The following is a 27,062-nucleotide window of genomic DNA, read 5'->3' as shown; positions in this document are numbered from 1 at the left end:
CACCGAACCCCGCCCAGCTGACCGCGCCTACTAGCCACGCCCTATACGGCCCCACCCGGCCATCAAGCCACGCCCCTCCTGGATGCTGCGCTGGCCCCGCCCCTGTCGCCCCGGTTTTGTTCCCCACACCCTGGCGGAGACGAGTCCAGAAGGGACGCACCACGCCAACTCTCCGCCGTCCCCCAGCCCCTGCCCCAGCGCCCATGGCCTTGCCGGGACCCCGAGCCTTAAGGGCTGCGCTGTGTGGTGGCTGTTGCTGTCTCCTCCTGTGTGCCCAGCTCGCTGTGGCTGGTAACGCGGGCCGGGGTCTGGTTAGGAGTAGGGGCAGATAGAGCGAGACCTTCAACCAGCCGCCTTGCTTAGGAGCACTCAGGGCTGGGAGGGGATGGGGATAGAAGGGAACTTTCCAGACGTGTGCAGCGATCCAGGGGTGGGCAAAGGCGGCTCTAGTCGTGTGTGGAGCCTCATATGTGTGTATAAGCAGGGAGCTTCAGGTGTGTCTGGGGGAGGCAGCTTCAAATGTATCTGGGAACCCCAGGTATTGCAAAGGGAGAGGTCTCTGGGTGAACGTCAGGGAGGTTCTAGGTGTGTGTTAGCATGTGTTTGCGGAAGCTCCAGGTGTGTAGTGAGGAATAGGGAGTCCAAGTGAGTGTATATGTGCAGAAGGTGAGAGCCACAGTGGTGAGGAAGGGGGCTGCAGCTCGGATTCTAGGAGTTGTTTCCACCCTACTCCCAGGTAAAGGAGCTCGAGGCTTTGGGCGGGGAGCCCTGCTCCGTATGAACATCTGGCCAGCTGTCCGGGGGACCTGCAAAGAGCTGAAGCTCTGTGAGCATTGTGTGGAGGGGGACAGAGCACACAACCTCTCTGGCTGCGTGTGGGAGCAATGTTGGCCCGAGGAGCCAGGTATGGAGTTTGGCCTTCCCCAAGGTGCATGCCTCAATTCTGAACCCCAGGGCCTTAGCCCCTCTTCCCAAACCTTTCCCCTTGCACTTTTCCCCAGGACACTGTGTGGATCAAGCTGAGGGGGTCAAGGAAGGTTGCTCTGTCTACAACCACTCAGAGTCATGTTCAGGTAAAGGGGCTCCCGCTGGTCTAAGCCAAATTGGGGAAGGGGACTTAGGTGTCCCCAAGCCAGAGCTTGCCCTCCAGGAGGAATTTGTCTCTCTCTGGGAGCAGACCATGCCTACGAACACCTGGGTCCAGTTTCAGTTCTGCCTTTAGCTCACCGGAACTCCCTTTCCCTCTCTGGCCTGTTTCCTCATCTGTAAGTTGGTACAGATGGAAGATACAGGACAGGTGTGTGGAGGGGGTAGGGGAGTTAGCTCTTCAAATTTAAAGCATAGTGAGGACTTTGGAGGTTCAGAAGGGAACCGGGGAGGGCATTCTGGAGGAGGTGGCATCAGAGATGACCCTGAAAAGCTGAGATGGAGAGAGGGCACGTCTGGTGGAAGGAGCTACGTGAACTAAGGCCTGAAAGTATGTTGGGTGGACCTGGACCTGGGACAGAGGGCCTGATCTGACTCAGAAGTCCAGCCCGGTGGCCCGGGCTGGGGTCTTGATGGGAGTGAGAGGGTGTGAGAGCTGGTTTCTTATGGATTCCCTATCTCTTCAGCTGCCCACCACCACCCCACCTATGAACCAAAGGCGATCACAACAGGTAGGTACTACGTGGGGATACTGGACAGTGGGAGGACTAGAGGTGCAGGGAAAGACAGAGCTGGGCTCAGGCACTGACATGCTCTGTGACCTCAGACCTGTGACTTCTCTCTCTGAACCTGTTTCCACGTCTATAAAATGGATTGGACACCACCTCACATTGTTGCCGTGAGGATTTTATGAAAGGGTGTATAGCACCTAGCTAGCTAGTTCAGTGTCTGATACAAGGAAGGTGATCAAGAAGTGATGGTTCCGATCCCTTCTCCCCAATACCACTTCTGCAAACTCAGGACGACTCCTTCAAGGACCTGCGCTTGGTCCTGAGGATGTATGGCTCAGATTGCCAATGAGATGTCCACTGTGACCATCTCTTGGTCCAGAGCGGGTCACAAAGCAGATTCCTGGCAGAACAGAGGCAAGAATCCCACCCCTTGGCCCCTACTGCACCTCAGGGCCTGGAGTTCAGCAGGCTTGGCAGGGATGGCTGAAGAGGCTCTTGGTTAATTAAAGCCAGAAACGTGATCTTGAAGGCTGAATTATTGATGGTTCAGCTCGCTCCAGCTCAAGCCCCAGATCCGTCTTGTGCAGCTCATTTCTTCCCTCTTCTGCTTCTCTTCCCTCAGAAAGGGCTCCTGAGCTGCAGTTGAAACCACTCTTTGCCCTTCATGTTCTCAAACCTCCGTACACAAACTATACCCTCTGAGAGGTGGACCCAGCTCCCATCTGGGCCCCTGTCCACTGCCCCAGAATGATCTCCCACCACCAGTCCTGCCCTGCCCTGGGCACCTGTCCCAGGGCCTGAAATCGAATCCCTGGTGAGAGTTGATGGCTAATGTGGCACAGCTGGGAGCCACCCAGGCACAGTCTGGCATCCATGAGCCGTAAGGAGGGGCAAGGAAAGAGGTTAGGGAACACTGTGAGTTTGGCTGTCCTGTGAGGTGACTCCGGACAGGTCTGGCCCTCAGATACCAGCTTCTCTCTCTGACATACATCATCTAATCTCAATTTATCCACTCTGTAAGGGGGGCCTAGGGTGTGGGATTCACTTTTTCCTCTGCTCCTTCCTTTTCTAAGTCAGGTCTCTGACATGGGGCAGCTCTAGGGTCTCACGAGTCCTGAAAGGGGACCACATCATCTGTATCTGGGCTTTGAACCCAGAGACCCAAAGTCATAAGGGGTTTGGATGCCCAAGTTCTTGGTTCATCTGTTGGGCCAATGTGAGAGAGGGAGTCTGGAAGAGAGCTCAGTTGCCATCTGGTCCATGTGGTCCGGATGCCCAGAGAGGGTATGAGAAGCATCAAGCCCCAGGGCAATTCAGGAGCAGAGCCAGGGCTGGAGCCAAGGCCTTGCCCTCCCCAGCTTGGCCCTGTCCCTCCCATCGGGCACCTCCCAGATACCCACAGGATCTGGCCTGGGGCCTCCAGGTGATGTGTGTGGGTCACTAGGGTAGGCCTGGGATCCTGGTCCTCAGTGGCCTGCTATGACCTCCACCCTACAGAGAGCCCCTCTGTCCCCGAAGCCCACACCCCTGGCTTTGACGGGGCCAGCTTTATTGGAGGCGCTGTGCTGGTGCTGAGTCTGCAGGCAGTGGCCTTCTTCGTCTTGCGCTTCCTCAAGGCCAAGGACAGCACCTACCAGACACTGTGAGTACCTGGCCAGCCAGCAGAGTCCCACTCACTTCCCCCACCCCTTCCTGCCCCTTGGGTCCCCTAAAGTGACAGTGTACTGTCTTCTCAGTGGGACAGCCTGAAGGGCATTGACTCCCTCTCAGTGTCCCCCATGTGAGCCACATCCCTCTCCCTCCTCCAGTTGTAGGGTTCTCTCTGCCAGGTATTGGCCGGGCCAGGACCCAGCCTCGGCCTGGTGTCTGAGAGCACAGCTGAGCCCACTTGTCTTTGTTCCCTCATGCTGCCAGCAGGGAGGAGAACCAGTAGGTGACAGCCCAGGCGAGACTTTGGCCTGCAACTCTGTGGCCTTGGGCAGGACCTTGGCTGTGTGTGCAGTTTGGTTTTCCTCTGAGAAGGGGAGCTGCTCGGGCCCCCGTGTGCCGTGTGTGCTGTGGGGTGGGCCGCTGCAGCCTCCATTAAAGTGTTTGCTCTTCCAGCTGCTGCCCGCTCTCTGGGGTGGGGGTCCTCGGCCGGCTGGGGCAGGGCCACCGCCTGAGTGCCCTCTTTGTCTGGCCTCTGCAGAATCTGACCCCTTCAGGCCTGGATTCCACACTGGGGGGAAAGAGGATGAAGAGGCTGCCCTCTCGGCCCCCTTATGGGCACTAGGGATAGGAAAAACTTTGGCCACCAATTTCTGGCCCCTGAAGGCACCGAGCAGTCTCAGTGTCCAATACCTGACATCCTCTCCTGTCTGGGCCTGGTCCCTGCAGCTGAGAGCATCCTTCAACCACCTCCTGTCTCATCTGTCATCCTTGTGGGCCCCCTGCTGGCCCCCTGCTTGGCACTGGGTCTGTGTGCCTCTTCCCACCAACCGGGCCTGGGCACTGCCCCCAAATAAAAGAACTCTTCCCAGCACTGTGCTTTGTGTCCCATGTCTTGAGCATGTGGATTGGATGGGGTGGAGGTTTGGCCACTGTTTCTCTTTAAGGAGAATTTAGACTTGGACTGTTGCTATCACCTCTTAAAATATTTTCAGGCGAGACTTTGGCCTGCAGCTCTGTGGCCTTGGGCAGGACCCTCTCCCTGCCCCTTTACAGCTGAGGGTACAGAGACACAGAGAGGTAAGTATATTTGCTCAAGATCACACAGTGGAATGGGGCAGGGCCTTTTTTTTTTTTTTTTTTTTTTTTTAATGAGAGAGGGAGACAGGGACAGGCAGACAGGAAGGTGGAGAGATGAGAAGCATCAACTCATAGTTGCAGCTGTTCATTGATTGCTTTCTCATATGTGCCTTGACCAGGTACTCCAGCCAAGCCAGTGACCCCTTGCTCAAGCCAGTGACCTTGAGCTTCAAGCCAGTGACTATGGGGTCATGTCTATAATCCTACACTCAAGCTGGCAACCTTGGGGTTTCAAACCTGGGTCCTCAGTGTCCCAGGCTGACACAAGCCACTGTGCAACCGCCTGGTCAGGCAGGGGTGGGATTTTAGTCCAAGTTTTTCTGGCTGCAGAGTTAGCAGAACCTCCAAACTCTCCTACACAGGCATCTTCCAGGCTCTCCAGCTCCTTAAGTTATGTCTCTGCCCCAGTGCCAAGGTGGAGACACCCCCATAACTGCCAACAGCCATCTCTGCACTGGGGCCTTCCTCACCCAGGCCCTCCTGGGAAACCCCACACATGCCCTCCTCCCACCCTCCCCCATCCCTGAGCCCAGAAGTCTTCTCTGACTAATAAAATCTCCCACTGAGGGAGCACGTGCTGGAAACCAGGCCTGTGGCTCAGAGTCTGATATAGAATCAATCCCAGGACTGTCCTGGGAAGCTGAGAAGCAGTAGAGAGAGGAATGGCTGAGAGTTCAGTCTGTGCAACCTAACTGCTCTGTGTGAACTGAAGCAAGTTCTTTAATAGCTCTCGGCCTCAGTTTCCTCATCAGTAAGGTGAGGTAACAGCAGTATCCATCTCAGTGGGACACAGGGCAGGTTCAGAGCAGGCGCATGCTCCACCTGCTTCCTGCCAGGGCACCCATCCGCCCTCCAGCTGTGCAGCCTGCAGCTGAGCCTTCTGTACCTCTTCTACAGGCCTCGCCTCCCTGCAGGGTCCAGCCCCTGCCGGGAAGTCCACGGGTAGTTCCGGCAACTCCTTGGCCTCATAGAGGTCTCACTTGCACACACATCATGCCATCACTGACAGCGCCAAAGAGTCCATCTCCCCACCCCCACTTCCATCAATGCGCACCGTCCTCCCGGACAGCACCCCCCTTGAGCCACCCCTCCAGCTACTTGGATCTACCTCTTGTTTCCCGGCTTGCCTTGTTCTTCTCTGCTCCAAGCCTTTGCACAAGCAGTTTCTCTGCCTGGATCGCCCTCCTCTGGCTTCTGCAGCCAGCAGTTAAGAGCTGGCTGGTATAATGCCCATTCTCTCTGGGGCTAAGGGCAGAAATGCCCCCACCTCCTGCTAGCTTTCCCCTCAGTTAAGAAAATTTCTTCACTGGATGTTTTCTTTTTCAAAAGTAGTAAATGGCTGTGAGGAACAAAAGGACGAGATAGAAGTTTATAAAAAGAGTGAGAATCGCTATCTCACTGGTCTCACTCCCCAGAGGTAACTATGGTTTACAGCAGGAGTCCCCAAACTACGGCCCTGCGGACCACATGCGGATCCCTAAGGCCGTTTATCCGGCCCCCACCGCACTTCTGAAGGGGCACCTCTTTCATTGGTGGTCAGTGAGAGGAGCATAGTTCCCATTGAAATACTGGTCAGTTTGTTGATTTAAATTTACTTGTTCTTTATTTTAAATGTTATATTTGTTCCTGTTTTGTTTTTTTACTTTAAAATAAGATATGTGCAGTGTGCATAGGGATTTGTTCATAGTTTATTTTATAGTCCGGCCCTCCAATGGTCTGAGGGACAGTGAACTGGCCCCCTGTGTAAAAAGTTTGGGGACCCCTGGTTTACAGTATGCTTCAGACCTTTTCCTGTGAATTTACAACATTTAGCTTTTTAAAAATACAAAATGGGACTGTACTATACATATTGTTCTGCAATTTTGCTGCTTTCATCATCTATCAGATTTCCCCTATGACTTGTCCACATGGTGATAACTTATTTGCCTACATCCTATCAATGTCCAGTTGGGTCATTTCCACATTGATTATTATAAACAGCATCATGATAACTAGGTTTGTCTACGGATCTTGGCACACCTGTGGGAGAGTTTGGGAAGGACAGATTCCCACAACTGGAACTGCAGAGCCTCAGAACATCCATCTCGTGGATTCATTCTGTCTGGCAAACTTGGCCTCCACCTTCCCTGATGCCCCATTGAACCTCAGCCCTCCCTACCCCCATAAGCTCTGGGCCTGGCATAGAGGAGGCCCTCAGGGAGGGTTTGATGAATGAAAGAAAGAAAGAGAGACAGAGAAAGAAAGAAAGAAAGAAAGAAAGAAAGAAAGAAAGAAAGAAAGAAAGAAAGAAAGAAAGAAAAGAAAGAAAAAAGAAAGAAAGAAAGAAAGAAAGAAAGAAAGAAAGAAAGAAAGAAAGAAAGAAAGAAAGAAAGAAAGAAAAACTCCCCTCTCCTCCCTTATCACCTGAGGCCCCTAACTCTGACCTCACTCCTCACATCTGGATCATGGCTGCTGCCTCCTTACTGCCCCCCCAGCCTCCAGGCCTGCCTGTCCGGGCCACCCATGCAGTTGGCCTGTATTAGCTGTTTTCTAGTCCCCACCAGGGGATCCCCAAGGAGCTTGAGGGTGGGCATGAAGTCACTTTGCTAAGGATGACTCCCTGGTGAGGGGCATGAAGTTTGGGCAAAATCTCTGTGACTCTGGGCATATAAGTGCCGAAGAGAGCACGAATCATGTCCTATCTTTGGGCCTCAGTTTCTTCTTGGTTATTTCTTAATCTAACCAATATTTATTAAACACCTGCCTTGTACCAGGCCTATATCCCGGGGGCTATGATAATGACTATGAGCAGGACTGTGAGGATCAGAGGCAACGTACAAACTGCACCCAACGTGACTTGTGGAGTGAAGTAGGTGCCCAGCAAATAGTGGCAGTGGTCATTAATACTGTTGACAGGATCGGGAAAAGATTCCTAGTGAAGATGACATCAGGGCTGGACCTTCAGGGACAGGTAGAGCTTCACAGTAGAAATGAAGAAAAGGACATTCCAGATGGAAGGCTCAGAATGAGATAAGGTTCAAAGGCAAAATTCCCCTGTAAATGCAAAGGTCTGGAGAGGTGGCCTGGAGCCCTGGTGGCCAGGATCAGAGGTTAGACTCCATCCCGGTGGCACAGGGCAAGGATAATGCCCATTCTCTCAGGGCTGAGGGAAGAAATGCCCTCATCTCCTGCTGATCCAATCTGGGGGGAGTGTCGCTGGGGAGGGACAATGGACAGAAATCTTTCTTCATGTTCTTTTACCAGCCTGGCCCCTTTATAAACTGGCCTCCTCTCTTGCTCAGGGAGCCTGCCTGCCTGAGGATGGAGGACCACCCCAGCTGTCCAGGTCGGGTCCTAGGGTGCCCTCCCCATCAACCCACCCTCACTCCCTCCCTAGGTGTCCTTCTCCCACCCAGGCTCACTAGCCGCAAGGAGCAGGGTGGGAGTTTGATAATCTAGGCTCTGCAGACAGATACAAACAGTGCAAAGCCTCGCAAGCTCTTGGAGGCAAGTGTCCTGACAGCTAGATCCGGGATATGGGGCGAGACCTGCAGAGGGAGCTGGGAGAGAGACATGCCCATCCCCTATGACTACTCTGTGTCTGCCTGGTCCTGTGTCGCCCTGCAAACCCAGGGAACTGGGAGTCAGCAAAGTTGTCCTCCTGCCCAGCTCTCCTGGGGCCCCAGGAAGTCCTGGAGAGAAGGGAGCTCCAGGTCCTTAAGGTGAGAGATACCAGGGAGTAGGCAGGGGCCTGGGCTAATCTGGGAGGCTGCTGGTGTAGCAATAACTGTCTATACTAAGAGGCCATGACAAAGAAGCCACAGCATACTGTGTGCTGGGCTCCGGGCTGGGCCTGGTAGGGAAGCGTTTTCCCTCTTTTTTTTTTTTTTTTTTTTTGAGAGAGAAAAAGGAACAGACAGGGACAGACAGGTAGAAAGGGAGAGAGATGAGAAGTGGCACTTTAATTGTTCATTGATTGTTTTCTCATATGTGCCTTGACCAGGGGCTCCAGCCGAGCCACTGACCCCTTTCTCAAGCCAGCAACCTTGGGTTTCAAGCCAGTAACCTTTGGGCTCAAGCCAGTGGCCATTGGGGTCATTCATGTCTATGATCCCACACTCAAGCCAGTGAGCCCACGCTCAAGCTGGTGAACCCATGCTCAAGCCGATGAGCCTGCGCTTAAGCTGGAAACCTTGGGGTTTCAAACCTGGGTCCTCTGTGTCCCAGGCCAATGTTCTATCCAATGTGCCATCATCTGATCAGGCAGTGGTCCCCCAACCCCTGGGCCGTGGACTGGTACTGGTCCGTGGGCCATTTGGTACTGGTCCGCAGAGAAATAATAAATAACTTACATTATTTCCGTTTTATTTATATTTAAGTCTGAACGATGTTTTATTTTCAAAAAATGACCAGATTCCCTCTGATACATCCGTCTAAGACTCACTCTTGACGCTTGTCTTGGTCACGTGATACATTTATCCATCCCACCCTAAAGGCCGGTCTGTGAAAATATTTTCTGACATTAAACCAGTCCGTGGCCCAAAAAAGGTTGGGGACCACTGTGATCAGGCACATTTTCCCTCATTTTATTTTGTTTTTTTTTAAGGAATCTATTTTTTTAAATTAATTTTATTTATTCATTTTTAGAGGGGAGAGAGAGAAGGAGAGGGAGAGAGAGAGGGAGAGAGAGAAACAGAGAGAGAGAAGGGGGAGGAGCTGGAAGCATCAACTCCCACATGCACCTTGACCAGGCAAGCCCAGGGTTTCGAACCGGCGACCTCAGCATTTCCAGGTCGACGCTTTATCCACTGCGCCACCACAGGTCAGGCCTTCCCTCATTTTAGTGAGAGGGAAAGTGAGGTCTGAGAAGTTAAGTCATTTGTCCACAGTCACAGCCAGTGAACGATGCAGCTGAGATTTGACTTCTGGCTTGGTTTCCCTGTTGTTTTTGGCCCTGGGTAAGGGGTGGGACTTATTTCATCCCTCTTTCTGGGGTTTCAGGGCAACCTGGACCACCAGGCAAGATGGGCCCCAGGGGTGAGCCGTGGGTGGAAGGCTGAGAAAAGTGGACAGGATTAGAAGAAGGGCCTGCACACCCTCCCTTCCGGTGATCTTCAGGTATCCCCTTGGGAGTACTCAGACCTCAGAGCCAACACTCAGTCTTTCCGTGGGGGGTGAAGCAGCCTTTGCAGGAGCCTGCAGCTCGAAACCAGTGGCGCTGGGGTATGGGTGGCCGCCACGTGTGGTCCAGCCCCAGAGCCCCTTTCAGGGGCTGAAGGAACAGAGAGGGCCCCTGAGGTCCTACACTTAGCCTCTTCCATTGCCCATGGGGTTCGGGTTGGGGCATAACTTGGGGACCCTCAGTCTATTCTCCTTCCCTAGGTCCCAGGAGATGCCAAGGCAGGGTGCCACCTTGAGTACCTGATACCGTCTGTGCCTACCTGAAGGCAGAGCCTTTACAGATTTTTATATTTTTTAAAGATTTTTTTTAAGATTATTATTTATTTATTTATTTATTTATTTATTTATTTATTTATTTACAGAGACAGAGACAGAGAGAGAGTCAGAGGGATAGACAGGGACAGACAGACAGAAACGGAGAGATGAGAAGCATCAATCATTAGTTTTTCGTTGCGCATTGCGACACTTTAGTTGTTCATTGAATGCTTTCTCATATGTGCCTTGACCGTGGGGCTACAGCAGATTGAGTAACCCCTTGCTCGAGCCAGCGACCTTGGGTCCAAGCTGGTGAGTTTTTGCTCTAACCAGATGAGCCCGCACTCAAGTTGGCAACCTCGGGTCTCGAACCCGGGTCCTCCGCATCCCAGTCTGACACTCTATCCACTGCGCCACCGCCTGGTCAGGCTATTTTTTAAAGATTTTATTTGTTGATTTTAGAGAGAGGACAGAGAGAGAGAAGGGTGGGGGAGCAATGGGAAGCATTCACTTGTAGCAGTTGCTTCTTGTATGTGCCTTGACCAGGCAAGCCTGGGGTTTTGAACCTGTGACCCTAGCATTCCAGGTCAATGCTTTATCTACTGCGCCATCACAGGTCAGGCCATTCCAGTTTTTTGGTGATATGGACACCCAGGGGGGTTGTTGGCTGGTGAGTGTCTGAGAGGAGACTTACAGGCCAGGCCCAGTGGGCACTTCTGCCCCTAGGTCCCTAGGGGGAGCCAGAGCCCACTGGAGCCAGACATTTCCAGTAATTCCCTGACAAATGTTTACTGAGCTCCCAGGGGATCTGATGTCTGAGAAGGCTTCGCAGACAAGAGGCCATTTGACAGGGCTTTGAAGGCTGTGTAGAAGTTCTCAGGACAGATGAGATGCAGAAGGGCATTCCAGATAGAAGGAAAGATATACACAGAGAGATAGGACAGTACAAGGGAGCTAGAGGGGGCACTGTGTGAGTGAGCTGAGAGCAGGTATGAGTGGCTGGCTGAGGTCCACTGGGTTGGGTGAAGAATGAATTGAAGGCCTCTGCGAAGGCCAGCTCATAGAGGGCGCTGAATGAATGATTGAAGGTCATGGAGGTAAATGGGGAACACAGGAGAGTTTTACGCAGGGAATTGCCAGGTCAGACTTGTTTTAGAAAGATGACAACGTGGAAGATGCATTGCAGTGGGGGACAAGAATGGAGTCAGGGACACAGGTTAGGAGGGCTACAGAGGTCTGGGCAGGAGAAGAAAGTGGGCAGTGGCAACAACGGAAATACAGGCACCTAGACTGAGAGACAGTTAGAAGAGAGATCACAGAGCCTGGAGATTGCTTGTTTTAAACTATCAGGGTAAGACCAGGAATCCAGCTTGGGCCTCTGGAGGTGACCTCTCTGCTATAATGTCTTGGTTCTTACCATAGTAAATTAAAGCAAATTATTTTGAATCTGACTCCCAGCAAGACTACCATTTCCAGAAGGCCAGAATGATATTTCTATCATTTCAGTCTCCCTCAGGGCTTGCAAAGTTCCAATGTGAAGTTGAGTATTTTACTGACACTAAAAGTTAATAAGAAAATGTGGAGTTCATCAGTATATTCACAGGCAGAGCTTACTTGGACTCATACATTATCAACAAGCCTCTAGTCCAAAGAGGTACGAAATGTACCCACACCTCACACTATGCCCACTCTCCGCTGCCGCTGCTCCCTGCTTCCCCTCATCCCATGCCAAGCCTGGAGTAATGGCTGGTGTGCTAGCCTTCTCTGCCTCCCTAAGTGTCACCTCTGGAGGTGACAGAATCGTTCTGTGGGTTTCTTCCGCTCTCAGTCCTCCTACAAAGCAGGTTTTGGGAGTCAGGAGTCTGAATTCTGGCCAAGAAATGAGAATTTGCACCAGCCGACTCTTCAGAGTAAGTTCCCAGCAGGGTCCAGAGAGGCTGAGGGGCATTCCTCTGGCATTCTGGGGTCTGACGCTTACTCCTCCCTGCCCCACCCCTCAGGTACCTGGGAGCTGCAGGTAGAGCTGGAGGACTTTCATGGCAGCCGCACCTTTGCCTACTACGGGTCCTTCTGCCACCTTGGGGAGGCAGCTTACTACCAGCTGGTTCTGGGCAAGTTCTTAGCCAGGGGTCCCCAAACTACGGCCCGCGGGGCCGCATGCGGCCCCCTGAGGGTATTTATCTGGCCCCTGTCGAACTTCCAGAAGGGGCACCTCTTTCATTGGTGGTTAGTGAGAGGAGCACATTGACCATCTCATTAGCCAAAAGTAGGCCCATAGTTCCCATTGAAATACTGGTCAGTTTGATTTTTTTTTATTTATTTATTCATTTTTAGAGAGGAGAGAGAGAGACAGAGGAGAGAGAAACAGAGAGAGAGAAGGGGGGAGGAGCTGGAAGCATCAACTCCCATATGTGCCTTGACCAGGCAAGCCCAGGGTTTCGAACCGGCGACCTCAGCATTTCCAGGTCGACGCTTTATCCACTGCGCCACCACAGGTCAGGCTGGTCAGTTTGATTTAAATTTACTTGTTCTTTATTTTAAATATTGTATTTGTTCCCATTTTGTTTTTTTACTTTAAAATAAGATATGTGCAGTGTGTATAGGGATTTGTTCATAGTTTTTTTTATAGTCCGGCCCTCCAACAGTCTGAGGGACAGTGAACTGGCCCCCTGTGTAAAAAGTTTGGGGACCCCTGTTCTTAGCCCTGTAGATGAGTGACCCTAAGGTGGAGCCCTGGAGTGGGGGGGGGGAGGTGAAGGAGGCTGGATACTTGTCTAGTGCTGTCTCTGCCTTCTATAATGACCCAGGAACATTTTTTCTCCTCCATGGGCCTCAGTGTCCTCATCTGAGAAATGGCAATCATGAGGGTTCAGTAGTAAAAAATTTAAGCTCTGGAGGTAAACAGACCTGAGTCTGAATCTAGCTCTGTCATTTACTAACTATGTGGCCCTGGACAGGTCCCTTTCATGTCAGCCTCAGTTTCCTGTGCGGAAAAACTGGTGACGAGGCAGGGAGGGAGCTGTGGGGACTCTCTGAGGCCCCGTGGAGTGTGAGCATCTTGGCTTTGGAAGAGGAACTAGGGAAGGCTTTGTCTCAGAGAAACAGCAGCTGTTGAGGAAAGACTTGAAAGAGGGAAGTGATTACGAGGAGTTGCCTCAGGGGAGCCCCCTTTCCTGCCCAGGCTTCTGAGAAGTCCCTGCCAGCTCTTCTTGACAGTGGCTCAGGCTACTGACAGGAGCTAGGAAGAGGCAAGGGAGCCAGAGGGACGCTGGGGATTCTGGGAGGGGATAAGGCACGGAAAGGCGCTGGTGGCTCTGGAGCCACAGTCCTGAGTTCAAGTCCCAGTGCCCCTGTGACTAGATGAGTAACCTTGGGCAAACACCCTGGCTCCTTGGTACTGATGTTTTCTCCTGGGGCCCAATAGCACCCGCATGTCAGTTGCTCTGAGGCTCCTATGAGGTCATCTCTTCAAGGATGTCAGGCATGGTGCCGGCACCAATGTGCCTCCTATCCCTTTCCTACGACACTAACCATGATGCAGTGACTGTCCATGGTGCCTGGAGGTATGGACCCTGCCATCATTCCAATCTCAATGGGCACTATGCCCCCAAGTATGGCATTGACTGGACCTCAGGCCTCGGCATGGGCCACCCTTACCGCAGGGTTTGCATAATCTTTCGCTAGGGCACCCTGGCAACCAGCACACTTATCTCTCCTGGACAGCTTCCGGATCCTCAGCTACCCCTCCCATTGCTAACTGCCTCTGCTCTCCTATCTGCACTTAAAAATAAAATCATTTTAACCCTTTCCTGGCTTCTCCAGTTACTGGCAAAAGCTCAAGAGGCCAGAGTAAGGACATAGGTTTTAACTCCATTCAAGGAAGACTTTTAGTCAGAAAGATAGGTCAGTCTCATAAGGTAGTAAGGCTCCCATCTCTGGAGGTATGCAAGCCAAGGCCAGGTGAGTATTTAATGAAGGACCTTGGATTCAAGCATCCACTGACAGGACCCCTGGGCCCTGTGGATCCTACAAGTGAATGGTGTTGTGGTGGAAATGGCACAGCTTTCTCACCCTCTCTGTTGTCCATGCCTGTCCTTTCTAGGTTGTTTTTCACCTCAACCTCTTTTGTAAGCCAAGTTCTTATCCTTGCTACTTCTCACTGGTTTCACTATGTGCTGGTTTAAACTAAGGGTCAAACTAAGGAAGGTACATTTTCTTCTAAGGGGATACAGGTAGTGAAACAGCAGTTATTAAGCTAGCATTTGCCCTCGCCAGATAGCCCAGTTAGTTGGAGCATGATCCTGAAGCACAGAGGTTGCTGGTTCGATCCCAGGTCAGGGCCCATACAGGAACAAATTGATGTTCCTCTCTATTTTTACCCTCTCTTCCTCCCTCTCTCTAAAATCAAGACAATATAGCATTTGTTAATCAGTTAATTTGCCAGAGCTATGTTCTAGAAAATGGGAGAGGTAGGAAGTTAAGTATCTGATTATTTGCAGTCTGATAAGGAGTCCTGGGATTGCATCCTGCCCTGTCATATGGCTGAGTGATCTTGGACAAGTTACTCAACCTCTCTAGGTTCCTAGTTCCTGATTTCAGAGTCCATTGAAGTTCACACCAGATTGCTGCCCCACTTTTTTTTTTTTTTTTTAAGTGAGAGGAAGGGAGATAGACTCCTGCATGCACCCTTACCAGGATCCACACAGCAACCCCTGTCTGGAGCTTAATCAACTGAGCTATCCTCAGCACCTGAGGCCAACACTCAGCCTTATTGAGCCACTGGCTGTGAGAGGGGAAGAGAGAGAGAAGGGGGAGAAGTAGGACAGATGGTCGTTTTTCATGTGTGCCCTGATTGTGGATCAAAGCTGGGACTTCCACATGTCAGGCAGACACTCTACCACTGAGCCAACTGGCCAGGGCCAGGTTGCTGCCTCACTAATTCACACTAAAAGGGTAGGAGTTCTTAGGAATTTAGAAATGGGAAGTTGTCGGAGCCAAAGGGCTGAAGTTCTGGGGTTTTGCTTCACGGGGGTAGAGAAATGTTTGTGTGGGGACTCTTAGATCCCATAGTCATGTTCTAAGTGGAGGTCAAAGGTAAGCAGATTGGATGCTGGGGAAAGCAGTCTCCTTGTAAGGGGGCAAAGGTACGGCCAAGTCCCATACTAGGGCTGATGGTATCCTGACAAATGGAGGGGCAGACTATCCACATTCCAGTCCCTCCCTGGAGAAAACTCACTCTTTACAGTGCTCTGCACACCTCATGTCTCTGGAGATCCATTCATTCATTGAACAGATCCCTGAAGGGCAGGGCCTGCAATTCACTCCTTTTCCCTAGCACTGACCTGGGCACACTTATTATGAGCTCCTGTTTTGAGCACTCCACAGTGGCCGGCCTGCACAGTGGCACAGGCTATTCCGGAAGCGGCCGGACTCAGAGGCTCTAGCTGGAGACAGGAGGGAGGAGAGAAGCCGAGTCCCGGGCCGCTAGGGAGCGAAGCTGCCCCAGGGTCGAGGGTGGAGCTTTCCCTGTTGGCTGTGAAAGGGCTGGGCCCGGCCTACATGTGAGGACAGGCGAGAGCGACCGCGGACGCTTTCCTACGGAGTCTGCGGGGTAGACAGGGTCGGATTGATTCCCGGGATCTCTCACGCGACTCTGGACCCGGGATCACTGGATGGCCCAGATTCCCGGGACCCAGTTCCTATTACAGATCCTCAGGACCTTCCAAGTCGGAGCCCGGCTTTCGCTTTGGACTCCAGATTCCGGGAACGGGACCTCTGGCGGGACCGCGGATTTCCAGATCCCGTAGGAGATTCCTGGTCCCAGCTGGATTCCCAATCTCGAGATCCCTGGATCCGTCGCCCCTGGCTCCTGCCCCGCCCCGAGAGCACCCGACGCCGGAGCGCCCCCGCATGGCGGGGCAGTGCCCGCGGCCCAGGGCCCTGGAGTGCGCCGGCAGCTGCTGGCAGGACCCTCTGGCTGAAGCGCTGAGCCGGGGCCGATCGACTGTGGCTCCTGCTGGCCGGGGCTGCGCGCGAAGCCGGCCGCTCAGTGTAGTCTACGTGCTGACCCGGGAGCCGCAGCCTGAACTGGAACGGGAGGGGAAAGCGGAGGCGGAGCCGCTGCCCCTCCGCTGCCTGCGCGAGGCCTGCGCGCAGCTCTCGGGGCCACGGCCGCGGCCGCAGCTGCGCAGCCTACCCTTTGGGACGCTGGCGTTGGGAGACACAACAGCGCTGGATTCCTTCTACAATGCGGGTGAGCTCGCGCTGGGGGCGGGGCCAGGACCGGGGCGGGGCTTAGTGCCATGGGCGGGGCCTAAGGGGGAGAGGCTCTGCGACTCCCGGGTGGGACCCAGATGGGTGCGAGGTCTAGGGTGTGATAGGTGAGCTAAAGCTGAGGGACCCGAGGCGGGGCCCTGACAAAAGTGGAATTTAGGGAATCTGGAACGCGGTTGAACTCGGGCTAGGATTTAGCGGATCCAGGTTCGGCTCCAGGGTTGAGGGTTGGGACTTAAGCACTCTGGAGTCGGCACTGTGCCTAGGGAGCGGGGCTAGGATTGGGCCAAAGCTGGGAGCCGGGCTGTGTGCGGTATTTTAGGAGTGGGGTTGGAGAACTCCGCCTCGGGATGATTTACGCGCGGAGTTTATGAGGGCGGATCCTGGGAAGTGGATCTTGGACTAGGAAAGGGGCTGAAGTTCAGGGGTCCTAGCATACTACTTCCAAGGATCGGGCTAGAGAGGCAGAAAGGGAAGCGATGGGACTGGATTTAGGGCAAGGGAGCTAAGGTTATGAGCCCGTAGCCCGTATTCCCGAGACAATGGGCGAGGACCTGGAGGCAGGGCCGAGTCTGTCGGGGGTGGGGCCAGAAGGCGGATTTTCCCTTTCCCTTCCGCCAACCCTGACGCCCAGCTTCGCGATACTTATTTGTTTATCCAAGAGTCTGGGCGCCAGTGCTTGCCGGATGTCCATAAAGTCTTAGCGTGAAAAATAAAAGCTGACTCGCCCTCGAGGACACAAACAAACACACAGTTACAGATAGACTTACAAATCACATATGTCAATACTCAGGCCCTCGGCGACCCTGTCACACACAGAGATCCAGTCACAGTAAAATACACACACACACAGGCACAGGCACACACAATGCTGGTACCATTCATGAAACTGGGTTGAGGACACAGGGAATGGGACTTACGTATTTGCCCAACTTTTGCCTCTCAAATGGCCAAAACAGGCTCTGGGCTGGTGCACAGACTTCTCTCCTGTCTTCAGTGCCTACAGGCCTCTTAACAGTGGGATGAGAGTCCTACCATTGAACCCAACTCCACGCCTGCAACCCCACAGATACTAGTTCTGTTTAAGAGCCGAAAGGACCCTAAAAGGGGGACACTAAGGCCAGGAGCAAAATTGGACCTTGCTGGAGTCACATGAGAAGGCAGGCTGAGCCAAGATAGACAGGCAGCCTCCTCCCCCACGGAGCTGGGCCTCAGGACTCAGGGCCTCCACCTGTGTGCCGACAGACGTAGTAGTGCTGGAGGTGAGCAGCTCCCTGGCACAGCCTTCAATGTTCTACCACCTTGGTGTGCGTGAGAGCTTCAGCATGACCAACAACGTGCTTCTCTGCTCCCAGGAGGACATTCCTGACCTGCAGGCTCTGCGGGTAGGTGGCCATGTAGCTGGTGGGGGTAGGCACAGGGCAAGGGTGGGGCCTATCCAGAACATCAGTATCTGTCTGTTTCCTGCAGGAGGACGTTTTCCAGAAGAATTCGGTGAGCAGAATCCACCCCTCACTCCAAGGTGCTCTTTGGCTTTCATTATGACCTCTGATGCCCCACTACCTTTCCTGGCCCCTCAGTCACCTTTCAACTACCCCCCACACACACACACACACACATCTGTGTGACCCTCTGTTCTCTTTTGCCTCCCTTCCTGCAGTGTGCCCTTTCCATGCTATTCTAGTGCCCACTGGTGCTGAACTCTGATCCCCTCACTGCCCCTCTCTAACCTGGTTTTGACCTCTGACTTCTACTGATTCCTGCCTCCCTCCAACCAGGATTGCGTTGGCAGCTACACGCTGATCCCCTATGTGGTGACAGCCACTGGTCGTGTGTTGTGTGGTGATGTAGGTCTCCTGAGGTGCCTGGCTGATGGGCTAGTCCAGCCCGGGGTGGGCACTGAAGCCCTGCTCACACCCCTGGTGGGCCGGCTTGCCCGCCTGCTGGAGGCTACGCCCACGGACTCTTGGTAAAGGGGACCTAGAGAAGGAGGAGGCTGGAGAGGGTGCAGTGGCCTGGGCTGAGGAACAGACCCCACCATTCCCTCTCTGTCCTTCCCTCTCCTGTGGCCGGCATCAGTGGCTACTTCCGGGAGACCATTCGGCAGGACATTCGGCAGGCCCGGGAGCGGTTCAGCGGGCAGCAGCTGCGGCAGGAGCTCGCTCGCCTGCAGCGGAGACTGGACAGTGTGGAGCTGCTGAGCCCTGACATTATCATGAATCTACTGCTTTCCTACCGAGATGTACAGGTGTGCTCAGAGAGGCAGTTGGGCTGTAGCGTTTCATGTCAGACAAACCGGAGTTCAGCTTCTGGCTGTGCCTGCTCAAATTTTCTGCCGTCTCTGAGCCTCAGTTTGTAATGGGGATGATCATGTCATTGTCTCCCAGTTGTGAGGTTGGGGCACACAGTGGGTTCTCTGTGAAAGGTGTGGTGTCTGCACTATATGCCAGGCCTGAGGGAGGTGTGCAGAGGATGGTAGGTAGGAAGGTGTGGTGTCAGGGGTGGTAGGGAACCCCAAGTTCAAGATTTTCCTAAGGGTCCGAGGCACTATGGGACCCACCAGAAGCCATTGTGTCAGTGTGTGCTATTCCTTCATGCAGGACTACTCAGCCATCATTGAGCTGGTGGAGACGCTGCAGGCCTTGCCCACCTGTGACGTGGCTGAGCAGCACAACGTCTGCTTCCACTATACATTTGCTCTCAACCGGTGAGTGGGTCATAGCCGCATGGAAACGTGGGTCCCTGCTGTATGATGTCATTGCTGTCTGGGATCAGTGCTGTTCAAGGAATTTGCTGACTAGGATCATGCTGATGTCAGATGGGCCGTTCTATTACTGCTGCCCGGGGTGGGGTGAGGAGGTGCCCTTGGAGAAGTCACAGCTGTCCAAGGTCACCTATCTTCAGAGTCATTGCAGCTAGAAATCACTTCCATCTGGGATCACTACCTCTAGAAAAGTCAGTGTTGACCAGGGTCACTGTCATTCTTGGTTCATTACTGTCAGGTTTCTAGTGGAGTCCCTGGTGTTCAGAGTGAGACAGGGCTATCAGGCAGGTCCCCAGCTCATCTTCCCCTCCCCCTAGGAGGAACAAGCCTGGGGACCGGGAGAAGGCATTGGCTGTGCTGCTGCCACTGGTCCAGTGTGAGGGTCCTGTGGCACCCGACCTGTACTGCATGTGTGGCCGTGTCTATAAAGACATGTTCTTCAGCTCTGGCTTCCAGGATGCTGGGCACCGAGAGCAGGCCTATCACTGGTAAGGGGCACAAGCAAGTGGACAGTGGGCGAGGGGTGGAGCTGTGGCAGCAGTCCAGCCTCGCATCCCTCTGCCTGACCCCCAGGTACCGGAAGGCTTTTGATGTCGAGCCTAGCCTTCACTCAGGCATCAATGCCGCTGTGCTCCTTATCGCTGCTGGGCAGCGCTTTGAGGACTCCAAAGAGCTCCAGATTATTGGTGAGCCCCAATCCTGCACGCCTGTCCCTCCAACAGGGGCTCAGGTCAGGGAGAGAGAACACTGGGCTGGACCTGGGACTGAGTTCATCTATTTTTTTTTTGCCTGAATCCACATCTGGGTCCTCATACCTGTCCTGGGCCCTCATGAGCCCTTAAGCCCATGACTCTTTGTTCCTAAGCTCACATCTGTTCCTTCCATATATACTTGTTCCCAAACCCCCACCTATATCTGAGCTCCTACTCCCACTTGCGATCATGCTACACCTACATTTTCACCCACGTGTGTTCCTGCCTACATGAATGTTGTGGCCCACACTCAGGCTCTGCCCACAACTACAACCACACTCACTAGGGCCTATGCCCCTCTCTCCCAGGTATGAAGCTGGGCTGCCTGCTGGCCCGAAAAGGCTGTGTGGCGAAGATGCAGTATTACTGGGATGTAGGCTTCTACCTAGGAGCTCAGATCCTTGCTAATGACCCCATCCAGGTGGCACTGGCTGCAGAGCAGCTATACAAGCTCAATCCCCCCATATGGTAAGTGGCTCCTTCATCAGTCTTGGCATGGTTTGTACTGTCAGCTCCTGTACCTATGTCCACTGGCCTGAGTCCTGAGCCAATGACCTGGGTCCTTCCAGACCAGTGCCCAGGGCACCCAATGCCCATGTTTAGTCTACTCTAAACATGGGTACCTGGGCTGAGTTGAAGACAGTGCTGTGCCTGCAGGTACCTAGTGTCCATGATGGAAACATTCCTGCTGTACCAGCACTTCAGACCCACGCCAGAGCCCCTTGGAGGACCTCCACGCCGTGCCCACTTCTGGCTCCACTTCTTACTACAGTCCTGCCATCTGCTCAAAACAGCTGGTCCCCAAGAGGACCAGTGCTCGGTGAGGCCTGTGGAGGTGAGGGACCTAGGAGAGGGGCAGGCCCCTTGTGACTTATGCCCCCACACTCCCTTGTCACCTGCAGGTTCTGGTCCTGGAGATGAACCAAGTGCTGCTGCCTGCAAAGCTGGAGGTTCAGGGTGTGAACCCAGTGAGTGCAGTGACCCTGAGCCTGCTAGAACCTGACACCCAGGTGAGGTCGCCACTGAGTCCCCCACTCACCATAAAGCACCCCGTTCTCTTCAGGCTTTCTTCCTTCTCCAGATCCCTCTTTTGCTCCCTAGCACCCTCCCCTGACTCACTTTCTTCTCACAGGACGTTCCTTCCAGCTGGACCTTCTCAGCCACCTCCATCTGCGGTGCCAGGTGAGGGGCAAGGCCTAAGGCAGTTCTGGTGGGGCGGCGCTGCTAGCTGCCTTGGCGCTCACTTGTGTTCATCCTTCCCAGTGTCTCCAAGCGGGATGAACGCTGCTGCTTCCTCTATGCCCTCCCCCCGGCTCAGGACGTCCAGCTGTGCTTCCCCAGCGCAAGGCACTGCCAGTGGTGAGCGCAGCCTCTTGGGGTCGGGGTACTCTGAAAGCTGGGATGCCCAGGGGAGTGAGGGAAAGAAAAGGATGTGTATTCTAGGTGCTCTCGGTTAGGAGGGGATGTTTTGCGCCCAAGGTACCCGTCAGGTTGGCCGGTCTAATCTCTCCCGCCCTCAGGTTCTGCGGCCTTATCCAGGCCTTGGAGACGATTCCGGATTCCGGATCGCCGGTGGAGGAGGCAGAGGGCGTGGGGGAGGTGCTGGAGGTGAGAAAGGGCGACTGGGAGTTTGAGGAAGGAAAGGGGCTGAGAGCCCTGCTGAACCCCCTTTTCACCCGCCCCTCAGTTTGATTACGAGTACACGGAGACTGGCGAAAGGCTGGTGCTAGGCAAGGGCACCTACGGAGTCGTGTACGCCGGCCGGGACCGGCACACGCGGGTACGCATCGCCATCAAGGAGATCCCAGAACGCGACAGCAGGTGCGGTTCGCAGGGCAAGCCAGAGGGGCCAGAGGGCTCAGGAGGGAGACAAGTGGGCGGGCCAAATGGGTGGAGCCCTGAGTTAATAGGGTCGTGTGGGCGGGGCAGTAAGCAGGAAAAACTTATCCGGCACAAGTGGGCGGGCTCATGGACGTTAGAGTAAGAGGCCAGTGGACCCAATCCTGTGGGCGGAAAGGCAGGGACCAGGGGGTCAGGCTAAGGTCTGGAAGGGCCTGTGGGCTGGGTGATGAGGTGGGGAAGGTGTAAGAGGGACTTGTGGGTGAAACTGATCCTGAAGGTGTGGCCTGACTGGCGCTGGAGTTGGGTAAGCGTCTCTGCCCAAATCGGGCTTATTCCTCTCTCCCTACCCGCTCCTAGGTTCTCTCAGCCCCTGCATGAGGAGATCGCTCTGCACAAACGCCTGCGCCACAAGAACATCGTGCGCTATCTGGGCTCAGCCAGCCAGGGCGGCTACCTCAAGATCTTCATGGAGGAAGTGCCTGGAGGTTTCTGCCCTGCTTGGATGGAAATGGGTGGTGTAGGGATGGAGCGAGACAGGGTGGAGAACCCTTAGGGGGAACGTGTGGGTGGTGTAGTCCAGAATTCGCTGACACAGTGCAGTTGGGTGATGGAGTCTAGGCCATGGCTGGAATAAGTGGGTGGTAATGATGACTTTGAACTGCACCTGCCCAGGCAGCCTGTCCTCCTTGCTGCGGTCAGTGTGGGGCCCCCTGCAGGACAATGAGAGCACCATCAGTTTCTACACACGCCAGATCCTGCAGGGACTCAGCTACCTGCATGACAACCGAATTGTGCATCGTGACATCAAGGTAAGTCCTGTAGCTGGCCCACCCTGGCTTGCTGGGAGGGGGAAGAAGGAGATATGGCGCCAGAGGCTGGCAGTTTAGACTTAGTGGCCAGATGCTTTGCAAAGGGTGGAGAATTCATCAAGAAGATTCCCCTAAGAAGGAAAAAAGTTCAGATTTGAAGCGAAACCAGGTGTCAGCTTCCAAAGGAGCATAGTGGTATGGCAGGGGGAGGAGGCTGATGGAGGCAGAGTCAGTCTGGGATTCCCAGGAGATGGGGTCTCAGGATAGGGTCCAATTCTGGCACCAGGAGCCCAGCCTGATGTCCATTGAGTGCAATGTCCACTCTACTCAGGGAGACAATGTGCTAATCAACACCTTCAGTGGGTTACTCAAGATTTCTGACTTCGGCACCTCCAAGCGGCTGGCAGGCATCACGCCTTGCACTGAGACCTTCACAGGTAACAGTGTGTGGGGTGGTTGAGTGGGGATGCAGAATGGACCTGGGACAGAACTCATGTGACCTTCCAGGGAATGGAGTTAGAGTCCTAATGGGGGAGAGAACCCAGGGCAGGTGATTGAGCCAGGGATGAGGTGATAGAATCTAGAATTGGAGTTTGGATAGCTTGAGGACATTGAGTTTAGTGCCTGATACGGAATCCAGAAGTGTTGATGTGGACCGACGTGGGATGTCAAACTGGATGATGTAATCCAGGATATATGATGGAACTTCTGTGGGCGATGGAGTCCATGAATGTGATGGAGCCTAAGATGAGTGAGGAAACTCAGAGAGATGGTTGACAACCAGGATAGGTGATGGGAACTGTTTTGGATGAAAGTTCAAGGCAAGTAGAGGCCATCAAAGGATGATAGAGGCCCTGCTGCTCCCATAGCGATAAAGCCTAGATGAGCATCATTGCTACTGCCCCTGTCCTAGGGACACTACAGTATATGGCTCCAGAAATCATTGACCAGGGCCCACGAGGGTATGGGAAGGCAGCTGACATCTGGTCGTTGGGCTGCACTGTAATCGAGATGGCCACAGGTCGCCCACCCTTCCATGAGCTAGGGAGCCCTCAGGCTGCCATGTTTAAGGTAAGACCCCTCAGGCCCTGGCTCATGAGGTGGGGTGGGGACAGACTTGGCCCTCAACACCTCTAAACTTAACCCTTGTTTACCCTCCCCGCCCTCTCCCAGGTGGGCATGTACAAGGTACATCCACCAATGCCCAGTTCTCTATCAGCCGAAGCCCAAGCCTTCCTCCTACAAACTTTTGAGCCAGACCCTCGCCTCCGGGCCAGTGCTCAAGCATTGCTGGGGGACCCCTTCCTGCAGCCTGGGAAGAGGAGCCGAAGCCCAGGCTCCCCCCGACATGCTCCACGGCCCACAGGTACTGTGCCGCTGGGAAGAGTGAGCACCCGGGAGTGAGGGCAGAGCAGCTGTGGACTGGCAGGGCTGAAGGGGGCCCAGGCTGACCACCTTGTCCTTCCCTCAGGGGCCCCTTCAGCCAGCCCTCCTCCTTCAGTGGACTCCGCCACCCAGTCCCAGACATTCCCACGCCCTCAGACACCCTCTCAACACCCGCCCAGTCCCCCAAAGCGCTGCCTCAGTTATGGGGACACCAGCCAGCTCCGGTGAGAGCCCAGGGTCCAGGGGTGGGTTCACTTTATCTGGTTTTTCCCTTGTACTCCCTCCAGAATAAGCCCTCTGGGCCCATTGGCCTCTTGCAAGGACGGCAGTTGGTGCCTACTTCCCAAATGCTCTTACTTGTATTTCGTTAAGGTGCCCCCTCTGTGCTGGATTTCTCTCTCTTATCCCTGTGAGATAGGCCTGAAAATCCAAGACAGACCCAGGATTCAAATCCTGAGGCGGAGATGGCTGGACGGTGTTGCTGTCCATTCTCCACTGGCTGCTCCCCATTTCACCCAGGGTGCCTGAGGAGCCTGGGGCCGAGGAGCCCGCGTCCCCTGAAGAGAGTTCGGGGTTGAGCCTGCTGCATCAGGAGAGCAAGCGCCGGGCCATGCTGGCCGCGGTGCTGAAGCAGGAGCTGCCAGCGCTGGCGGAGACTCTGAGCCTGGAGCAGGAACAGGTGGGTGGCCCGCCCCAGCGCCCCCTGGTGGTTGAGCACCGACAGGACTCTTCGCGATGGCCTCCCCAAGCCCCAGCCTCACACTAGCATCTCTCTCTTGGCTCAAGTGGGAATACCAGTTGACGACTCCTGTCTTCCTTCTCAGGGCCCCCGTCTGGGCAGGAATCTTGTGGAACAGGTACTGCGCTGCCTTGGGGCGCACATCCACACTCCAAATCGCCGGCAGCTGGCTCAGGAGCTGCGGGCACTGCAAGGGCAGCTGCGGGCTCAGGGCCTGGAGCCCACGCTTCTGCACGGACCGCTCTTTGCCTTCCCGGAAGCGGTAAGGGAGCTTTCTCACAGTCAGGGCTGCCCAAGAAGAGCTAATGAGCTCCCTGTGCTTGAGAAGGTGCAAGAACTTGATGTTGGAGGATTCCATGTCTACTCTGAAGACAGAGCCATTAGGGAAGGGACATCTGCCTAGTTCTAGCTTCCCAGCCCTTCCCTTTACTCCAAACCCGGCCACCCCACTTGCCTCAGGCAGAAGACTTTCTAGGGCTTTCCCACTCCAGCCCACTTCTATCTGAGGTTTAGCCGTCTCAGAGGCGCCGCACATCCTCTGTCTCCAGGTGAAGCAGATTCTCCGCAGGCGCCAGATCCGCCCACACTGGATGTTCGTGCTCCACTCGCTGCTCAGCCGCGCTGCACGGGTAGCCCTGGCGGTGCTGAGCCCAGGTAGGCCAGGGAGTGGAGCCTGCCTGCTTGTGGGCAAGGTTGTGGCCCCTGGAGGCCTGGTGAACACACACCGAGCTGGCAGGGGGTGTGGTCACCAGGTTTGACCTTGGCTGGGAAGGGAGTAGGGCGTGACCAAGAGAACATCTCCCAGACTGACACTGCCTGGCCAGTGTGCAGAGCCCTGTGCACCCTCCGCCAGTGTCTGAGAGTCCCAAATGGGAGTTCTTCTTTTTTTTTTTTTTTTTTAAGATTTTATTTATTCATTATAGAGAGGGGAGAGAGAGAGAGAGAAGGGGGAGGGAGGAGCAGGAAGCATCAACTCCCATATGTGCCTTGACTAGGCAAGCCCAGGGTTTTGAACCGGCAACCTCAGCATTTCCAGGTTGACTCTTTATCCACTGCGCCACCACAGGTCAGGCCAAATGGGAGTTCTTGGCCTGCCTGAGCTCACCTCACTCTGACTGGCAGATGTGGAAAAGGATGCAATCCCAGCAAGGTCAGAAGAGTACAGTAAAGAGGAGTCCCAGCCACAGCAGCAGGAGACCCTGGCCCAGCAGGGCCTGCTCCCAAAGGAGCCCGAGCAAGGACCCCCACCTCTGCTGGTACAGCTGGGCCTCTTGCAAACAGAGACTGATAGGTAAGGTTCCTGGGACCCATCCATAGCCTCTGTATGAGCTTCACCCAACTCCGCCCTCCTTCTACTGCCCTTCTGCCCTCCAACAGGCTTCGAGATGTTCTGGCTGAGAAGGAATGGGAGTGCCAGGCCCTGATGCAACAAGCTCTACAGCGGGCGAATGAGGATGCCAGGACCTGTTCCCTGGCCTCAGAGCCCCCAGGTGAGCAGGATCTGGCTGGAGAACATTAATGATGGTGTGAGACATCTTCCCACAGGAGGCACCTCTGGATTCACCTGATTTCTCCCTGACAGCTGCTCAAACAGTGGACCAGGACCTGGTGCGGTGGCTACAGGAACGGAACGTGGATCCAGGCACCATCCAGACAGTGAGAGTGCTGGCTGTCCCTAACCTCCACCAGCCAAAGACTCCACCTCTGCCCATCAGTTCTTCTCACTTTTCCCTTTTGATGCAGAGAATCTTGACATTAGAGGAGCACTTAGTATATCTGTCCCACTGTATAGATGAACAGATGGAGGCCCAGAAAGGGTGGGATCTGTCCTAGCATGTTATTAGTAAAACAGAACTAGCTGTTGATGCTCTTGACACATCTTTTTTCTAATTTTAATCTTTCCCTGTTTCTGTGTATGGGTCTTTGTCCACAACCAGCTGCTGAACCACAGTTTCACCCTCCATGCCTTACTGAGCTGTGCCACTAGAGATGACCTCACCTACACCCACATCAGGTATGTCCTGGGGCCTCCGGGATGACTCATACATATGGGTTCACGCTGGCCAGCTCCTGACCTCCAGCTACAGGCTTGCCTAGTTTCCTCTCTGGAAAGTACAGGGACACCAGGGTCTCCTGGAGACAGAAGGGGCATTAGGCAGACAGTGGATAACAGAGGGAGCCCAGGGCCTTCTGGCTGATTCACATTGAACTTGCTACCCCCAGGGGAGGGATGGTCTGCCGCATCTGGACAGCCATCTTGGCACAGCGAGCAGGATCCACGGCTGTTACCCCTGGCGCCCAGGAGGCTGAATGAGGGCATCCAAAGCAGGAAGGAGGCTAGATCCAAGGATGGGTGAATGGAGAAGATACACAAGCAACTTCTGGCACACTCACCCCAGGACCCAGGGGCAACCGGAGGAGACCGGGGGTGGGTAGGGGGGAATGTCTAACCACAGAGATGCCCCATGTTCACTGAGCACCCTTCGACAAAGACTATTAAACAGAACACTTTTGTACCTTTGGCACCTTCTGAGGTATGAGGAGATTGTCAACTTCTGAAGTGTTTGGGGGTCCTGGGACCAGGTCTCTACAGTCTTTATGTCTGAGTCTAAAATGACTTCACCTGGCCCCCTACTC

General features: G+C 54.3%; 4 protein-coding genes across 5 annotated transcripts in view; all 4 read left to right on the top strand.

Moving 5' to 3' along the window:
* Nucleotides 1-146: 146 nt before the first annotated feature.
* Nucleotides 147-3,650, top strand: CD164L2 (CD164 molecule like 2). Of its 2 annotated transcripts, XM_066372069.1 has the most exons (6): nt 147-291; nt 737-904; nt 1,002-1,073; nt 1,614-1,658; nt 3,156-3,300; nt 3,576-3,650. In XM_066372069.1, the coding sequence occupies exons 1-6, from the start codon at nt 204-206 to the stop codon at nt 3,589-3,591; spliced, it is 534 nt and encodes a 177-aa protein (XP_066228166.1). In that variant the 5' UTR covers nt 147-203; the 3' UTR covers nt 3,592-3,650. The 2 variants fall into 2 exon arrangements, with proteins under 2 accessions (XP_066228166.1, XP_066228167.1); XM_066372070.1 differs by lacking the exon at nt 3,576-3,650 and having other exon boundaries at nt 3,156-3,304.
* A 4,023-nt stretch (nt 3,651-7,673) lies between these two features.
* FCN3 (ficolin 3) lies at nt 7,674-14,211 on the top strand. The gene is given in 8 exon segments (XM_066372638.1): nt 7,674-7,770; nt 8,051-8,146; nt 9,426-9,468; nt 9,807-9,892; nt 10,499-10,536; nt 11,638-11,770; nt 11,861-11,989; nt 13,342-14,211. Coding segments are annotated over 8 exon segments (825 nt in total). The 3' UTR covers nt 13,545-14,211.
* KDF1 (keratinocyte differentiation factor 1) overlaps nt 12,249-27,062 on the top strand; it is a 339,326-nt gene continuing 324,512 nt past the window's right edge. Inside the window, exon 1 of the mRNA XM_066375583.1 lies at nt 12,249-12,355. The gene's annotated coding sequence lies outside the window, so the exon portion shown is untranslated. The remainder of the gene's footprint in view (nt 12,356-27,062) is intronic.
* Nucleotides 15,326-26,921, top strand: MAP3K6 (mitogen-activated protein kinase kinase kinase 6). Its single transcript, XM_066375536.1, has 29 exons — nt 15,326-16,113; nt 17,379-17,518; nt 17,604-17,627; nt 17,912-18,102; nt 18,213-18,381; nt 18,734-18,840; nt 19,215-19,385; nt 19,471-19,583; nt 19,958-20,117; nt 20,307-20,469; nt 20,552-20,659; nt 20,782-20,831; nt 20,913-21,008; nt 21,170-21,257; nt 21,337-21,470; nt 21,849-21,976; nt 22,164-22,300; nt 22,632-22,737; nt 23,214-23,371; nt 23,474-23,666; nt 23,772-23,910; nt 24,206-24,365; nt 24,511-24,687; nt 24,974-25,079; nt 25,548-25,716; nt 25,803-25,915; nt 26,008-26,081; nt 26,363-26,439; nt 26,649-26,921. Exons 1-29 carry the CDS (start codon nt 15,771-15,773, stop codon nt 26,737-26,739), a joined length of 3,885 nt encoding a protein of 1,294 aa, XP_066231633.1. The 5' UTR covers nt 15,326-15,770; the 3' UTR covers nt 26,740-26,921.

This window comes from Saccopteryx leptura, chromosome 3 (assembly GCF_036850995.1).
Source record: "Saccopteryx leptura isolate mSacLep1 chromosome 3, mSacLep1_pri_phased_curated, whole genome shotgun sequence".
NCBI classification, from domain to species: domain Eukaryota; kingdom Metazoa; phylum Chordata; class Mammalia; order Chiroptera; family Emballonuridae; genus Saccopteryx; species Saccopteryx leptura.
The sequence above is the reverse complement of the archived record's forward strand: the minus strand, read 5'-3'. Positions and strand labels throughout refer to the sequence as shown.

Excerpts from the sequence above, each read along its gene's own strand:
- CD164L2 (XM_066372069.1), top strand. The coding sequence starts at position 204 with ATGGCCTTGCCGGGACCCCGAGCCTTAAGGGCTGCGCTGTGTGGTGGC. Across the intron at positions 905-1,001 it reads ATGTTGGCCCGAGGAGCCAG|GACACTGTGTGGATCAAGCT; the intron begins GTATGGAGTTTG and ends ACTTTTCCCCAG. Across the intron at positions 1,659-3,155 it reads ACCAAAGGCGATCACAACAG|AGAGCCCCTCTGTCCCCGAA; the intron begins GTAGGTACTACG and ends TCCACCCTACAG.
- MAP3K6 (XM_066375536.1), top strand. The coding sequence starts at position 15,771 with ATGGCGGGGCAGTGCCCGCGGCCCAGGGCCCTGGAGTGCGCCGGCAGC. Across the intron at positions 20,118-20,306 it reads AAGCTCAATCCCCCCATATG|GTACCTAGTGTCCATGATGG; the intron begins GTAAGTGGCTCC and ends CTGTGCCTGCAG. Across the intron at positions 22,738-23,213 it reads TTGCACTGAGACCTTCACAG|GGACACTACAGTATATGGCT; the intron begins GTAACAGTGTGT and ends CCCCTGTCCTAG.